At 40.8% G+C, this 18,694-nt stretch overlaps 1 protein-coding gene across 1 annotated transcript; it reads left to right on the top strand.

The window, feature by feature from the left end:
* The first annotated feature begins 9,080 nt into the window (after positions 1–9,080).
* On the top strand, positions 9,081–18,282 carry MLO1 (Seven transmembrane MLO family protein). Its single transcript, XM_089618998.1, has 12 exons — positions 9,081–9,673; positions 10,393–10,509; positions 10,605–10,665; positions 10,751–10,857; positions 10,995–11,069; positions 11,165–11,253; positions 11,408–11,457; positions 16,285–16,325; positions 16,903–17,112; positions 17,187–17,254; positions 17,357–17,417; positions 17,766–18,282. The coding sequence occupies exons 1-12, from the start codon at positions 9,263–9,265 to the stop codon at positions 17,994–17,996; spliced, it is 1,521 nt and encodes a 506-aa protein (XP_089475124.1). The 5' UTR covers positions 9,081–9,262; the 3' UTR covers positions 17,997–18,282.
* Positions 18,283–18,694: the final 412 nt, after the last annotated feature.

An 18,694-nucleotide genomic window follows, 5' to 3' on the forward strand; every position in this document is an offset into this window, starting at 1 on the left:
GATAGGAGTATGCGGATGGATTTAAGCATCGCGACTGGCGAGAAGGTTTCTTCATAGTCAATCCCTTCTTGTTGGGTATAACCCTTCGCCACAAGTCGTGCTTTGAACGTTTCGACGTTCCCATCAGGACCCATTTTCTTCTTGTATATCCACTTACACCCTACAAGTTTAATCCCTTCAGGAAGGTCTACAAGTTTCCAACTTTGTTGACATACATCGAGTGCATCTCAACTTTCATGGCGTCAAGCCAAAGGTTTGATTCAGAACAAGCCATCGCTTGGCTATAGGAAACAGGATCATCCATGTCAGAGACGGCTACGAGAGAGTCTTCATAGGACATGTACCTGTCAGGCTATTGAGTAGCCCTCCCACTACGTCGAAGTACTACTTGACGAGATTCTGAAGAGTTAGGTTGTGTTTCAGTTGGGGTAAGAACAGTTCTTACAGATGAGGTAGAAGCTTCTTCACCCAACTTTTCTTCAAGCACAATTTTGCTTCTAGGTTTTGCATCTTTCATAAAGTCCTCCTCAAGGAAACGAGCATTCGTGCTAACGAAAGTCTTATCGTCCTCGGGACTATAGAAGATGAAACCCTTGGTTTCCTTTGGATATCCCATAAACAAGCACAATTCTGACCTACTAGCCAACTTGATAGTCTTTTGCCTTAGCACGTGTGCATGGCAACCCCAAATTCGGATGTGACCCAGATTTACTTTACGGCCAGTCCATCGTTCATAAGGAGTACCAGAAACCGTTTTGGACGGAACTTGGTTCAGAATATAAGCGACTGTTTCGAGGACATATCCCCAAAAGGAAAGAAGGAGTGATGAGCAACTCATCATTGATCTAACCATCTCCATAAGAGTTCGGTTTCTTCTCTCTGACACTCCGTTTTGTTGAGGTGTGTCAGGTGCGGTAAGCTGAGAAGCGATTCCTTCTTCTTTATGAAAGTCATCGAACTCTCCAGACATATACTCACCACCTCGATCAGATCAAAGGGTTTTGATCACTTTGCCAGTTTGCTTTTCCACTAAAGCCCTAAAGACCTTAAATACGTTAAAGGTCTCGGATTTGTGTTTGAGCAAACAGACAAAACCATATCGCGAGTAATCATCGGTGAAGGTAACGAAGTATTCGTATCCCCCACGTGCCTATTGGCTGAGCGGACCACATACATCAGAATGTATTAGTTCCAGCAACTCAGTGGCTCTTCGACCCTTATCGGAGAAAGGTCGCTTAGTCATTTTTCCTTCTATGCAGGATTCACAAGTAGGTAGTGAACCTATTGCAGAGGCTTGGAGTGGACCGTCCCTCACAAGTCTCTTAATCCTATCTAGACTGATATGACCAAGTTTTAAGCGCCATAAGTATGTTGATTTTGTTAGATCGGAGGATTCAGAAAGTTTGATCCTCTTTGGCTCCCTAATTAGATCGTTATCTATTTCGGTGTCTAAAAGAGAAGGTTGAGTGGGATAAATGTAAAAAAGAGCATTCTTCATACATGCATCAGTGACAAAAGAATTATCAGGAAGCGAAATACGAATTCCATTCTTAATGAACTTTAAACAATAATCTTGTTCAAGAAGACGAGCAATGGATATTAAGTTCTTCCCATAGGTAGGAACAAAATAAACATTATTCAAGTTTAAAGTGCGGTCTTCAAAAGACAGCGTCACGGATCCCACAGCCTTCGCAGACACCAGGCTCCCATCACCCCATTTGAAACAGAACTCGCATTCCTCTAAGCTTTTGGTTTTCTTGAAACCATTCAAGGAACAACAAATATGGTTAGTAGCAGCGGAGTCAAGAATCCACGTTGATACATTATCAGCTACTAAGCATGCTTCGGTAACTAGTACAATACTATGTTCTTTTGCTTTGAGATAGGCTGGACAGTTCTTTTTATCGGCATTGTAAGGTCTCTTCTTAGTTCCAGAGGCGGAGGGTTTTTGCTCAGTAGCATGTGCCTCTCCTCTTTCTCTTAGTGAGACCTACAGCAGTGTGAAGTTCCTTCATAAGCTTGGTAACAGTGTACTCTAGCTTGTTTATGAAGCAGTTCATCTTGGAGGTATCAAGAGATGCGGGGAGAGTTTCTAATATCATATCTATGACATTCTTCCCATCAATCTCAGATCTTAGGATTTCCATTTTATTCAGAAAACTAATGATCAGTATCATAAAGTCTCCAACATGAGTCCTAGCCTTCATACGACAGTTCATAAACTGTCGGACTGCTTGTTGCCTTGCTTGACGCCTTTTCCCTCCAAACATCTCAAGGAGATTGTAGAGCATGTCGGCGGCAGTCTCGATGTCACGATGTTGCTCTTTCAGCATATTGTTCACAGATGCTAAGATATAGCACCTCACAATCTCATCGGATCGAAGCCAGGCCGCTAAGGCGTCATTGTCCTCTTGAGTTGAATCATCATTCGTTTAAGGAGGACACGGGGTGGTGAGTACCCATTTGTTCTTGTTAAACGTAGGTATTATGTCGAGGTTATGTTTCCAACTAACGTAGTTTTTGGTTTCGAGTTTGTTCGAGGAAAGGATGATCGAGAGAAGGTTGAGAGACATATTGCTTAATTAAGTTGAAACAAGTTTATGATTAGTCTTTGGTTTAGGATTTAAGTTTATTTAAGACTTGATAAAATCCAAAGGTGTTATAAACCAAACGATAATTTACTCATTCGAGTAAAGGCCGCAAAAAATCTCCATTTATAAGTAAATGACACATCATTAATGCTTAGCCAAGATGTCAATACACCAATTTTGACCAGCCACCTTTTAAGTTGGTTTGATCACTCACATCCTTTCGCAGGGCCTCGAGGGAGGATTACTAGGGATTGAGTCTAAGTGTGTAACCAACCACTTAGTCCAAGAGATCGACTTTGAAAAACAATCCACCGAGGGGAGGCCTTGTCTCATTGTCTAACTCTTGGACGTAGCTCATTGAGCAATGATCAGAGCAAAGCGCCCTTGAGTACTCTCATTTAAGAGAGGGCCACGAGGGTGACTCTTAGTCTGGCGACAATTGCACTTTTCATTAGTGTTGGGGATCGTGGGTTACAAACTACAAGTATAACCCTCCCACTTAGTTTTTGGAGTTGGTACATCGACTCTTATAAGTTCGGAAACGGTTTTCCTAGTTATAGAGCGATAGAGTGGACAACTAGAAAAGAATCCTAGATCTTCATGTTCAGAGTAGTGTTAGTGCATAAAGGCACAAGGGACATACTCGGATCTTTTCCTATTTTCTATTTCGGGAAAGTTCATGAGGGAAGTGTGAACTTCAACTCACTCGAACACTTGAAAGTTTGAGATTACACATCTTTTTATTTTTCGGCTTGTCTACAAGGAGACCTCCCACTCAAATTTTCAAGAGCATATAGATTTTGAACATATGTGATATAGATATAGTTTTGAAAACATTTTGAAAACTTATTTGATTTGGATGACAAAAAAATTTCAAGTTTGAAAACGAAAACGGTTTTTCAAAATTCAAACTAGTTTTGTAAAAATTCAATTTCAATTAAACATTCAAAAATAAAAACATCTTAATATTTCACCTCATCTTTATAATCTTATGAAAAACATTTTTGGTCAAGAAAAATTTCTCATTAGAGTTCTATAACTCATGGTAGTGGCGCTGAAAATCAGGATTTCTAAAAAACTTGACTTTCGGGACAGTCGCACACCTCGGAGTAAAATTGCCATAATTTCCGGCTCCGATGTCCTTTTGACCCAAAACAGGTGGCATTGGAAAGAGGACAGACAGACCTTTAATTTGATTCTAGAATCATTAAATTTGGATTTCAGAGCAGAGAGTTATGCCACTTTTACTGCGAGTTTTACTCCAGCTCGAAGAAAAAGAAATAATTAAAGTTCGGTCTTTTAGGTGCGAAAAAGAATCGAGTGTAACAGAACGTTTTAGGAAGTTGTTAAAGCTTTTATTTGTGTTTTATTATCAAGGTAATAACATGGTATAAAAGAAATAACAACAAGCATAAAACGATTCAAGTAAATAAAAGAAACTAGCAAGACAATATAACTAGACACAAAATTTACTCGAAATTTTCTCAAACTTAAAAACACGTTTTTTAATATAAAAAATTAAAAAAATTTAGAACTGATTCTAATGTGTTTTAATATCATCCCAAACTCATAGAAAATCAACATGATTTTTAATTTAAAGGCAAGAGCAATAAATTAAAAAAAAATCTAAGATAACAATTCAAACTTGTCACAATATTAGTAAACTTTCGAAAACGATTTTCAAGCTCATAATTTTAAATACATGTACATGCATATCTTTGACCATTGCTCTGATACCATTTGTTGGAATTGATCTATGGTTTAAAAAAAAGTTTAACGCTTCGTTAAGCGGCGGAATTTAAAAAAAAAAAAAAATTTCAAGTAAAACAGTTTTTACTAACCTAGACAAAGTGCAAGCACATGTAAATAAAACTAATATGAGCATAATAAATTTACTAACCTCTTTAGAAGCTTGAATGTTGATGAGCCTTCAGAAGGTTGAAAATGTTCGTCTCCCTCGCAACACGTCTCTCTTTCTTCCTCGGCAACTCGAGCAACCACGAAAGTTTCTATAACTAAATCACTCGAGAGAAAATGAATTAGTGAGTGGGCACTTTTAAACACTACGACTTAAGAACGAGTCTTGAAGTCGCAGAGCTAAACTCTAGGTCAAATGAGGACCTAGGTGCCAAAACAATAAAACAAAATTGAATAGAGAGAGAGAGAGGATCGGCCAAGCTAGAGAGAGAAGCTCTCAAATCTCTAGAACATGAGATGAATGAAATGTGTGGAATGAGGCTCCTATTTATAGAAGAGGTCTTACCTTCAATAAGGTAGTTTCCTCTTCAATAGAATATCACATATTCATGAGCAAATATTGCCCATTACCCTCTTATTCCACACGGCCAAGGCAGCCTTCTAGAAGGCTTGGATTTGTTTCCTTTTTTGTTCATTGCCTTGCCTTTTTGTCTACTTGGCCGAAATTCCTACAAGCATGTGTGGGAAATTTGATTCCTCATTTTGTTTTGGCAAGTATCTTGATACATTTATGCACAAAATATTCTCTCTTTCTCTTGGGTATTTGGGCGCCCATTTCAACTCTAAAAGGAGCTTCTAGAAGCTTCTTCATTTGTTCATGACAACATGAAAAAATGCCCATTAAGAATTTTCAATAAAATTCTTATGAAATGAAATTAATCCACAAGGCCCAATGATCAAGTCATGGCCGAATGTTATTGAGTCATCAAATGACCTTGTCAAAAAATTTATTGACATTCATTTCATCCTATGTCTCAAAAGACAAAAATACCCTTTTGACTATTTTCGTTCTTGTTTTGACTTAGCTTCCAGTTTAACTATTCCTACTCGATGTGATTCGTGACAGTGACCTCATGGATCCAAATGAACAAAGCTTGAGCTAAATGCTTGGACTCAAAGGTTCACAAACCTTTTCCAAGTTTAGCTTAATGTCAACTGACTCCACTAAAGAGTTGACACTGAAAATCTCTCGGTTCAAATGAATTTATTTTCTACTCAAGAATTAAACCTAATTGTAATGAGTGGATCCACAGAATATTATCAGTGTTTACCCTTCATGAATATCATCAGCTAGTCGGGATTTACAAAATTACCATTTTACCCTTCTAGCTGTTATTTCCTCAACTCCTTTGTCGCTTGTGAATAAGTTAGAAACAATGTATTGATGAGGAGCTAACAAGTCACATTGTTTCATCCAAAAGAGTCAGGACTCAATTTGGACACTGACCAGTTCATTTATTCACACTCCAAGGAACAGAGCATGAGGTGATATACATTGCATTTCAGCAATCTTGTACATGAATTCCATATCTATGAGAACTTCACAAAGTTACTCATGACATTCTCACAACTTAGTATTTCACCAATAGGCCTTGTTCGGAATCACATAGTGAGTCCGAACTCTGACTTTCTCAAATGAGAATACGTAAGGTGTGAAATTGCATGTCTCATTTCAGGATTAAGGTAAGCACGATGCAATTGATACGTAGTGACTTCGAGACATAAGAGGTTAAATGGTTTGTTCTTATCTTGTCTCTAGAAGTGCACTGGTCAATTCAGTACCTTCGGAAGATACCTAGAAGAACTATAGAGTTTCCAACTCTCAATGCCTCATAACCAGACATCATAGATTCTTCTAACAATCATACTAAGGTCAATAGTCCTTTGACCCTTAGATTGCGAACATATCGTTTTAAGCAAACTACGAAGAGTTTGTTCATGCAAATCTACATTTGTCTCTTCGTAAGTTGTTTAGTTTGTTTATGGACTAAAGACTAAGGTTTTATCATAAAGCTTCAGACAAGGAAGATTGAATGAACGTTTCAACTTTTTATTAATGAATAAGCAATTACAAGCAAGAGTCTTCATGAGACTTTATTACATCAAATGTACAATATAAAGATTACAACTCTTCTTGTGGACACTATTGACAACATCCCCGACAAGAGTCGGACGAGACGAGCCGTGCACCACGCGCCCCTCAAGGGAACCGTGCGCGCAGTACGCCGCGCCGGCCAGCCACGCACAGCAAGCTGCGCGCCGCGCGCCGCGCCAAGACACGCCCGCGCCGCGCGCCCCATGCGCCGCGCATCCCGCGCCGCGCCCGGTGCCTTGCGCGCCGCGCGTTGTGCGCCGCGCTCGCCGTGCGCCTTCGCTTGACGGTGCGCGCGCCCCTAGTCCCACATGGGCGATAAAGGACCCTCTTAAGGCCCTCAAACACCTATAAATACCTCCTCTCACTGAGGGGAAGCGATCCCATTCATTCTCAAGGAACTTGAGACTTCTCTTTGCTTCTCCGGATGCCATCCTTGGCCTGAAGCGGATTCTCCTCGATTTCTCGTTCTCAGAGATTCCGAAGCACTTCCAGGGACTCCCGAGTGCCGCCTCTCTCGATCGAACGATTAATCTCGAGCCCACGAGTGCTCTAACGGTTTTTGACTGAAAATCGCCTACGCGTCCGGAATCTCCGCCACAACAAGGAACTCTTGACTTAAGAGTCTCCCACGTCTCCAAAAGAGAGAAAATATACATTCTCTATTGGGTCACTCGATCCCAGAGTTCTGAGACGTCGCCGAGGACTCCTCCGCGCTCCATCTCCTCTGTCGAGCACACCCCCCAGGCTCCGTGCCTCATACTGCGTTACATACGCCTTGAACTACGTTCTGACATGATCGCATACACGGGTACGTAGGCAGCCTACAACACAAAGGCACGGTCACTCCCCCTCTTCACTCATTCTCTCCTCCGGGAGGTGGGTTGATCGGAGAAAGCCTAGCTCGAGACTTTCGAGTTCACACTTGTGGCCTGGGTGCGATCACTTGGTCCGCCCTTGGATCGAACCGCCCGAGGTATATAATCGTTGTTCATTTTCGTGCGACAACACTGCCCAATATATATTTCTTCTGAGCTACCTGTTACTTTCAAAGGTTGGTTAAACAATAACTTAACAGATTATACTTGAAAATTTAAATCCACTTAAATTACCTGTAGAAGAATGACTTGGATAATGACTCGGTTCTTCATTCACAACATCATCGGCGGTGAACTCGGGTGCTTTCCATGAATAAGGAACGATAGGTGATCCGATCATCAGAGGCTCACGCTGACATTGAACCGATGACTCACAATGACCCGTTGGTACTGTAAACGTTTCCACAAACTCTTCATATTCTTCTGGATTGGCGAATTCTTCAAATTCTTCACCTCTACCATTGTTATCTCCATCATATCCGTCACTATTCTCTTCATCACCTTCGTCATCTTCGTATTCATCACCTTCGCTACCTTCGTATTCATCACCTTCGTCACTATTGTGTCCATCATATTCGTCACTGTTGTGATTACAATCTCTATCATGCCTGTATACTTCTCACCGTTTTCGGCACCCTTGTACTCGTTAAACAAGTCATCGTCACAGCCACCGTCGTTGTTTTCAATTATAAGATCATTTTGTCGATCCTCGATAACAAGAGTATTCCGTATCTTCTTTGGTTCATTGCGAGACACCCTTCCAACTTCCACATCTTTCCATTTACATACTCCTCGATATGCAGTAGGCGCAATGATCTGTTTCGGTACCAAACTTACACAAAGTGGAAATCTATTACGATATTTGTGCTTCATAAAATGCGAAACATCACCATTGTCCTTCAAAATGGCAGGACCCAGCGGAATTATACCGATTGTGTATGAGACTTAGAGTTTTAAGTCGAACGCGAATCTGTCTAACTCGAGCTTCTCGTATAAAAAATCTACTAACTCTGTGTACGCTACCTCTTTCGGAACTTCGAATGCACGCGTATCTGCATTGGTGAACCTCCATAGGTGTCTTTCCTTCTCCCAAGTGCCGTTAACCACGACAAAAACTGCAAAAAACAGTCAAACTATGCAAAATTAGCTTATCTATCGTATATCATCGTACAACATTGTACAACATCGTACAACATCTTACAGACCATAATTTTTTTTATTATTTTTTTTTTATCAAATTTCATCGTACAAAAAATTAAATCTCATCCTACCATATAGTATACCATCGTACAAAAAAGTTAAAACTCAGATTTTGGACTATGTTTTCAGATCTGATCGATTTTTATTGCTACATTCTATCATATACAATCATAAACTTTGTAAAAAAGATTAAGTTAGTAATCTTACCCATGATTCTTTTGAAATCCGCTTAAATAGAGAGGATTTGAGTGTGGGAGAGAAGATTGAAGTGATAAATATGAAGAGAAATGAAGAGATGTATAGGGTTCATAAGGGTATTTTTATATGATTTTGGGTCAAAAGTCTATTTTTAGATATTTTTCAATATTAAAGTCTAATATTGATATTTAATAAATTATTGAGTCCAATTAATAAAATTTCTCTTTAAAAAAGAAATAAACACAATCACATTACAGCCCGAAATAGAATAAATGTCACAAAAGTCGTGTGTTTATTATTTATTTTAAAAAGTGTCTTTTTAGCGTGAGAGAGAGAGATCAAAGAAAAACCTCCTTGTATAATAAAAAGTAGAAGTAACAAGTCAAGAAAAAGTCGTGTGTTTATTTTTAGAAAAGGAAAAAAATCGTCTTTTCAGTGAGAGAGAGAGAGTCAGAGAAGTAAGAGTGGGAAGAAAAAGAAGAAGAGGCTCAAGTAGAGAGAGAGAGAGAGAGAGAGAGGAGAGAGAGAGAGATTGGAGATTGGAGATGAGCGGAGGAGAAGAGGGAGAGACGTTGGAGTACACGCCCACATGGATCGTGGCTGCGGTGTGCACCGTCATCGTGGCTCTGTCTCTTGCGTTGGAGAGGCTTCTTCATCTCCTGGGAAAATTGCTTAAGAAGAAGAACCAGAAGCCTCTCTACGAGGCTCTCACCAAAGTCAAAGAAGAGCTCATGCTTCTCGGCTTCATATCCCTCATGCTCACCGTCTCTCAGAATCTCATCGCCAAGCTCTGCGTCTCCAAGCACTTCCTTGACAATCTCCTTCCCTGCGACCCCAAACTCAAGAAAAACTACGAAAAGTCACATTCCCCCGCCACCAATCATCTCTCCGTCGCCGGCATCATTCGGAGGCTCCTCGCCGAGGAAACTAGTCACAGCGGTTACTGCGCGAGGAAGGTTTTTTTTTTTTTTTTTTTTTTTTTTGTGCCCTAGATCTCGATGCTTTTACTGACTTCTCTGTCTCTCTATGAAGTGCAAATATTTTGTGTTCCTTTTTTGCTTAGGCGAAATGTAACTGTCTTACGTTTACTTACTTTTACTGTGCTGTTTTGTTCGTATACGAAGCTCTCTCTCTTCACTTCCCTTGAAAGAAATTTCACTCGTGAGACGACACGGTTCTTTTTTTTTTTTTTTTTTTTGGTAATTGTTTTGGTTCTCCGTCTTCTAAAGAAAATGCTTTGTGGTTCTTCTGGTGTATGCCGTCCGTCGCAATCTTCAAACGATTCAAAATTAATAGCGGTTAGGTGTACAAACTGAATTTAATTTGGGGATCGGAACTTATAATTTGTTTATGGTGCGTATATCAGTTATTGTTTGATTGCGAAGTCTCCAGATATTTGATTGAAAAGTGTTTGCGTAGGTAAAAGATTTCCATGTCCAATTTATATATATGTATTGTTTATCCTGAAACGATGATGATCAGTCTTAGTCAATTCATTTATTGATTTTACTTATTTATTTATTCAATTCTTCCTATGAGTGTACTAAACTCCATTGCCGGCGATACTGTTCGCATATTGTTATTTTTAATTAATATATTTTATTTTAATCTTCTTGAAGTGTCGAAGTGTTAAGAGTTTGTGTACTTAAACTTTCTTTTCGTTTATCTTCTTCAGGGCAAAGTTCCTTTGCTATCGCTTGAAGCATTACATCATCTCCACATTTTTATCTTCGTCCTTGCCATTGTTCACGTCACCTTCTGTGTTCTGACTGTTGTTTTTGGTGGGGCTAAGGTGATTTTTGTCTGCTCTTAATTGCCATTTTTTTCCTGGCACAATAACATGATGGCTTATTTTTTTTATTTTTTTATTTTTATTCCGAGCATTAGATACGTCAATGGAAGCGCTGGGAAGATTCTATTGCGAAAGACAATTATGATACTGAACAAAGTATGGATTGTTACCGTTTAACAAGTATTTTTTAGAAATAAATTCATTTCATGGCTTTTCTAATCTACGCATTGATTAAATGCAGTTCTGAAATCCAAGTCGAAGAAGGTGGTCACCCATGTCCATCAACATGCTTTTATCAAAGAACATTTTCTGGGTATCGGAAAAAATTCAACTATTCTAGGTTGGCTGGTAAGTTTTTATTTGCAATAAGAGGCATTATTATCCATGTTTTATTTTTATTTCTATTTCAGAGACACCGAATTACTTGAAACTGATTAAAGTGGGATATTGATTATGGCGAGTTTTGACTTTTTTGTGTTTTTCAGCGTGCTTTTTTCAAGCAATTTTATGCATCTGTAACCAAATCAGACTATGTCACTTTGCGGTTGGGATTTATCATGGTATGATATTATGGGTACTCAGAAAACTGACCAATGAAATTTTAGCGTAGTTTTTCGAGTTACTAACACCATGAGTTTTTTTTGTGTTATCAAAGACCCATTGCAGAGGGAACCCCAAGTTTAATTTTCATAAGTACATGATTCGTGCTCTTGAAGACGACTTCAAGAAAGTTGTTGGTATAAGGCGAGTAATTTTTTTTATTTTTATTTTTTTTATAAATATTGTTTCATAAATTTTTACTGGTCCATTTATGTAAACTATAGTGGTGTGATCCATGTTTCCTTATAATTGTGTAAGGTCTTTAGATTGACTGACGATCTAACTTGCTTGACTGCAGTTGGTACCTCTGGGTCTTCGTGGTCATCTTCTTGTTGCTGAATGTTAATGGTATGGTGCTTCTCTTTATAGTCTTTGATTATAATTACTCAGCCTGATAAGACTTTAGATAATTAAAAACTGCTAATAGATAACATTATTTGATAGCTGAATTGATGATTGTGCGGAACTGGCCTGCGAAATTAAAAGTTATGCCAAGCACCCCATCTAAACTAGTCTACTACTGAGGTCACTAATCTATTTAACTTTTGAAAACAATTTTTTTATAAACCATTGTAACGACTTATGTAAACAAAAATGAATAAAACTACCATTTTTTGGGAGGAGGAAGCTCAAGTATATTACTTGGTCGCAACCTCGTGAGAAATCAAAGCCTCAACCTCATAGGGGAAACATGGGTCTGAGTCTGTCTACTTAATCTTATCCTTAGGGTTGTCTTAATTAGGAGTCTTCAACGATTTTTTTTAAAAAAGAAACAGAGGACTTTATTAAAAATCATGGCAAAGCCGGAGAACAAGAACAAAGAGTACAAAAAAACTTAAATTACAAGAACGAAGAGTACAAAGAGTACCAAACCATAAGCCCTGAAAAACTTAAATTACAGCGAACTAGACCAATCCCTAGCCAAGTCCGCTAAAGAGAAGGACTTTACTCGTTACAAGAAGAAAAGATCCATAGAGCGATTCAATGATTTAAGCTTTCGATCATAGCATTCAAGTTCCACGGCTCATCTTTGAAGATGGACTTATTCCGAGTGTTCCAAATGCACCACAAACCAGCCAAAACCCCGGTCTTAGTAGCTGCAATCCTTTTGGAGTTGAACCCTGGCGAATCGTGAAGATGCAACTCCTCAACAGAGGTTGGGCAGGAGGCGAGACCCAACTTGGAACAAAGCCTCCGCCAGATTTCAGAAGCCACTCTACACCGGATGAAAAAATGATCAACGTCTTCACTTGCTCTAAGACACAACGAGCATACGTTCAGCGACAGCGAAAGGTGGGGGTTCAGATTTTGGATGTGATCTGCGGTATTCGTTCTCTTGATAGCCACCAGCCAAGCAAAAATTTGGACCTTGTTCGGAACCAAAGCTTTCCAAACCCCTTTGAAGAAGGGAAATGGGGGCAGAGAGGAAGCGGGGGAGATATCAACAACCATAGACTTCACCGAGAACGCCTCTTCATCACCCAACCACATGCGCCGATCTTCTAACCCTTCACATAACTTGAAAAAATCCAAGACCCCCATCAAAACAGTAGCTTCCTCCGACTCCCTGATTGACAAATTCCTTGGAAAACCGAAGTTATAATCCACCAGTCCGAGATTATTGGGAGAAGAAGACACGAATCTATTGATGGGAACGTTCTGGAAAGGGCAGTTTGGCCAACCCCGGAAAGCGGTCTTTCAAGCACATATCACCGCACAAAGAATCCTCCCAAAAACGCACTATAGACCCGTCAAAGACCTTCCAAGAACAGCGGCTCAAAAACAACTCACGGACAGTCGAAACGGAGCGCCAAGGGCTGCGGAATGTGCGATCCTTAGAATCCCCCCGGATCCCACCCGTTGGGAAGAGTACCATAGATGGCACTGATAACCTTATGCCACAAAGCATCTTCTTCAATCGGGAAGCGCCACAACCATTTCGCCAAAAGGGCATTGTTATCCTCAAGACTATCGAAGCCTAGTCCCCCTTTTCTTCGGAAAACAACACGTTTCCCAAGCCACCGCTGCGCGAGAACTACTATTCCCGAAACCTTCCCAGAAGAACCGATGCATAAGCTTCTCGATGTCGGCAGCAACCCCCACCAGCATTTTAAAAACCGACATGAAGTACGTTGGGAGCGCGGAAAGGATAGCGTTGATAAGCGTCATCTTCCCGCCCTTAGAGAGGAAACCTTCCAACCGTCAAGTCTCTTCACCTCTTTAGCCAATAGAGGGTCCCAGAACGCTTTCCTTCTCGGGTTCTCCCAAAGGCATACCCCAAGTAACCAATTGGCCATTTAGTTTCTTGGCAACCTAAACAATCGGCAAGAGCAACCTCTACCTCAGAGCAATTAATACCCACGATGTTGCTCTTCTCAATGTTGATCGTGAGATCGGAGGCTGCACAGAAGTCCTTAACAATTGAGATCAAGTTCTCCCAACTTGTCGAATCATCCTCGCCGAAAATCAGCGTGTCATCGGCAAATTGAAGGTGAGATATCTCGAGACCAGGCGACCCGACGACAATCGGCTTGAAGAGACCTCTGCTCACTCCACAAGAGATGCGGCGCGAGAGAACGTCCGCAACAAGGATGAACAGAAAGGGGGATAGAGGATCTCCTTGACGGATACCTCTCAACCCGCTGAATCTATCGCGCGATTTGCCGTTGATCAAGACAGAGAACGAGACGGACACGGAATAACCCCTGATCCACTTCCTCCAACGTGCATCGAATCCTTTTTTCTCCGGAACAAAATCAAGAAAGTTCCAATCCACTTTGTTATAGGCCTTCTCGAAGTCCAACTTTATAACTGCACCTTTCTTACCCGTACGGCTGTACTCTTCCACTGTTTCATTAGCTATAAGATCCAAGTCCGTTATTTGCCGCCCCTTCACGAAAGCTCCTTGACACTCGCTGATCGTATCTTCCATAACCAACTTTATTCTCTCGGTCAACACCTTTGCAATGATCTAATAGAGGCTAGTGACGAGGTTGATAGGACGAAAATCCCTCTTTGCTAGAGTTCAACTTCTTTGGAATCAAACAAAGGTGGGTTTCATTGGTAATATTATTGATCACACCGCTATTCCAAAACTCGGTGAAGACGCTCAAAAGATCATCTTTAAGGATCTCCCAAAAATCCTGATAAAAAGCCACAGAAAAACCGTCGGGCCCTTGCGATTTATCCCTAGCACACCCGAAAACTCCCGCTTTAATTTCCGCTTCCTCGAAGGGTCTAGACAGCTCTAAGGCGTGCTCTTGAGGAAATAGGCTGCCAACACACTCCCTCCCATTCGATCGTGCAAACCGGACTAGCCGAGAACAAATGCGAGTAGAAACCATTGATTTCCTCGACGATCAAACCCTCTTCTTCGATGAGGGAGCCATCCTCCTTTTCAAGTCTCCGAATGGCGCTTTTGGCTTTCCTCGCTGACATAAGAGTGAAACAACTTTGTATTACCGTCTCCATCTTTGGCCCACGAAACTTTACCTTTGAGTCTGATCGCTCTCTCTTCTGCCTTAGAGATCCCAGCGAGCTTAATATTCAACTCGGGTCTTTCGTTGCGTTTCTCAAGAGACCAGTTCGAGACTTCTTCTTTGTCCAGTTTCTGTATGTCACGCTGAATACACGCTTTCAGCCCTGCAGCTTTAGTTCTTTCCTCGACAGCCCAAACTTTAATCTTTTCCTTGAGCCCTTCTAATTTCTGCATAAAACAAAAACGTTCCCAGCCTTGTTGGTCTCTTCGGCCCCACCAATCGCTCGTTAGCCAACCACGAATTATCGAGTCTAAAGGGACTCGAGCCCCATTTAACCGGACATGTGCTGATCGTGACAGGGAAATGATCTGAAACACCTCTAAACCGGATTTCTTGTGCGTACAAAAAGGAAAACATTCCTTCCACCCGTCTGTGAACAAGAACTGATCAAGGCGAGAACAAATCGAAACCCCTCGAAATGCTGACCAAGTGTACCTTCCGTTAGAGAGGGCCGGATCTGAGAGGCCAAAGTCGGAGATGAGTTCGTTGAAAAGTCTCATTGATCTCCTAGCCCTAACCGCGGAGGTACGCTCATGAGCGAAACGAACCACGTTGAAATAACCACCTACACACCAAGCAGGACCACACAATTCTCCGAGACCTGCTAATTCATCCCAAAACTCCTTGCGATCACCCGAATGACAGGGACCGTAAACACCCGAAAACCACCATGACGACTCTTCTTTTCCAATCTCGATAGAAACAGAGAACGAGCCCACAAGATTATTCAGAACGCTGACTTTCCTCGAGTCCCACACCAAAAGAATACCATCAAAAGAACCGTTAGCGGGGAGATAGATCCACTCTTTGAACCTAGAGCTCCACACACTGCCCACAAACCTCCTATCCAATTGAGACCTTTGCACTTCCTGAAGCACGACTACATCCGGATTCATGCTGCACACTAAAGCCTTGATACCTCTCCTCTTAACGGGGTCTCCCGAACCCCTAACGTTCCACGAGAGAATCATCATTGATTCCTTTGCGAAAGCCCATACTCCTTTGCTTTACCAAAGGACATCTCGAATTCTAGATTCTGAAGCTCCCGACACTGACCCTTGGCTCTAATCGATTTAATTGGGGCCCACTACCACTTGATCAATCAGAACACGAGGAGTCGAAACCTCCAGCGTCGGGGGGAAAATAACATCGAGAGGTGGGGGCGGGAGTGAGAGCAAAGGGACATCCGATCTGGCCTGGGGCTCGAGGTCGTTCGAAGTCGGGTTCTCGGCACCAAAGGTCACTGCCAAACCATCAAGACAATCATCAGGCTCAATCTCTCCATCCTCAAGGGAGGACGAGAAGGACTCCTCAGAAGACCCATTCTCCAAGTCCGAAACACCATCATCTTCCACCAGTCCGAGCTCTTCTTCCACCAACTATAATGCTTACACAAATTATTATGTTAGTTTAGTTTCTTGAATCACTTGAGGGTACAAAGAAATGTAAGCTAGACGTTTATTTATCTTTCTATGCCAACCAAAATGTACTTCACCGCATTGTGTTAAAATGTAAGCTAGACGTTTATTTATCTTTCTATGCCAACCAAAATGTACTTCACCGCATTGTGTTATATTATCACTGCATTCTATGAATCTCAATGAACTTGTGTTTATTTATTTATTTATTTTGGCAGGCTGGCACACATACTTTTGGATCGCATTCATTCCTTTCATTGTGAGTTTAATATTCTTTATTGGAATGCATTCGACTTCAAATAGAAATAGAAACGAATTTCATTCTTTTTTTTTTGAAACAAGAATGGTTATATTAACAGGCTGAAAGCCACTTTACAAAGAAACGAATTTCATTCTAGAAATACCATAGAAGTATATGAACCCAAGTAGTGAACAATACATAATGATTATAGCATCTAAGTCCAAGATATGAGGATTCAGTCTTTTATTTACTAGACGAAAAATGTTCATGTGATCTAGTAAACAACATAAACTATTTGAGTAGTTTTTAACTTGAGAAAAAACCGAATAGGCTCGTATAGTTTATAGAGATTTCATTTATGTGGTAGAAAGTGAAATCTTTGATTCACAGTTTTCCATGTCGACTGAATTCTATCATATATTCACAAGGAGCTGCCAAAATCTAAAGTTGGTGCCATTTTAGTTACATATGGTGGACTTATTACTCGGACAGCCAATTCGCTGCGTTGCATTTATGCCTGATGGCTGATTCGATAAAATGCCAAAACATGTATCACTATATTTTTTTTTTTTTTTTTTTTTAATTATCATTGCAGCTTCTGCTTGCTGTTGGGACGAAGCTAGAGCACGTGATAACCCAGTTGGCTCAAGAGGTTGCAGAGAAACACGTTGCGATAGAAGGAGAACTCGTAGTTCAACCATCGGACGAGCACTTTTGGTTTGGCCATCCCAGAGTCGTCCTCTTCTTGATCCATTTCATCCTTTTCCAAAACTCTTTTGAGATCGCCTTCTTTTTCTGGATTTTGGTAAGCTTGGATTTCTGGGATATGCTTCCTAATCTCTCTGTTTAGTTGCCTGAGCAATCCTTGTGATTTTGTAGTTTCAATATGGCTTTGACTCCTGCATAATGGGACAAGTTCGCTATATCGTTCCGAGGCTCATCATCGGGTAAAAGCAATGCTCTTTTCTTTTCACTAAAATATGTGCAACCCTGATTCCCATGGTCTCAAATAATCTCTCTCTCAACTAAAAGATGTATATTTTTTTCAGTGTATTCATTCAGGTGCTTTGTAGTTACAGCACTCTGCCTCTCTACGCCGTTGTCACACAGGTAAGTTAAGATCAAGTTTAATCTGAACTTGCTCTTTTCTCCAAGGTTATGTTTGGAACCTGGAAAATACATACCCTTAAAGAAAATTGAAAATCCCTGGCAGTTTCTTTGTCACATAGTACTTTATTTTCCTTAGAAAGTACTGCGGAAGTCGAAATGTGCAATACTTCAAACACAAAAATGAATTCTGATATTCCCTCATATTTTTCAACCCAAGGGAAATCATATACTTATTTTCCGCGCTCACTCAAACTATTTATCACTATTTTCATTTGCCTCGAGTAATACCCAAGTTTCTAGGACGAGCTTGTTGACTTGTAATAACCTTGGTGAATGATGATGGCACAGATGGGAAGCTCTTTCAAGAAGTCAATATTTGAGGAGCACGTGCAAGTGGGTCTGGTCGATTGGGCTCAGAGGGTGAAAGATAAGAAGGCGGCCAAAACAGCCAGCGATGGATCGGGTTCAGGCATGCCTCAACTGAGTTCCCATGCCGGTGGTTCTTCATCGGCCATGGGGGGACTTCAGTTGGGCCGGCTTGTCAACAAGCCCAAGGCAGACCTTGAAGCCTCTAATTGACTGCTTTCTACGTGCGTGTCCCTCTGTTCTCCCCTTCTCTCATGCATGTGAGCTCTTGTGTTGTATGGCTGTAAATCTTAAGTTATACGTCTTCAAGTAGCTGGATTAATAAAGCTTGCTTGCTTCTTTGGTTTGCACTCAAGTCATACTTCATATAGTTAAGTATCATTTGTGTATAATATTTTATGGGTAGGAAGTATTTGTCAAAGCGTATTACCGCTTAATTATTGTACATGTTGGCTTGATATAGACGAATTACCTGAATGGTAAATGTTTTGGACTGGTACGGATCTCTTCGAGCGGGTTTTGCAATTGGAGAAATACTAGTAAAATTATGGCGGCTGCGGCATAAATCAAGATTAGGAATAATTAGTCACTAACGGTCTAATTTGTCTTAAACACATAAACCTTGCTCAGTAGAATCAGTCATGTCCTTAAATCTTAATACTACAGGTAAAGTGTTTTAAACCTTGTGAAGGTGGGTGTGCTAGACATCAAAGTTTTACAAGTTGGGTATCACACTCCTGAAACTCCTTGGTAGTCTTTAGGACTTGGCTTCTACCTTCCTTTCCGGTGGATTCCTGATACATAGTTTTCAACAGCTGCACCCAAGCATCTTCAAGCTACATTCCAACTACGGAAAGATCGAGATTTTGTCCTTACCATATGTTCGTGACTATGAGAGGACTTCAATTCGT

This window comes from Urtica dioica, chromosome 7, assembly GCF_054948205.1.
Source record: "Urtica dioica subsp. dioica isolate 48M chromosome 7, U.dioica_male_clone48M_v1_H2, whole genome shotgun sequence".
Taxonomy (NCBI): domain Eukaryota; kingdom Viridiplantae; phylum Streptophyta; class Magnoliopsida; order Rosales; family Urticaceae; genus Urtica; species Urtica dioica.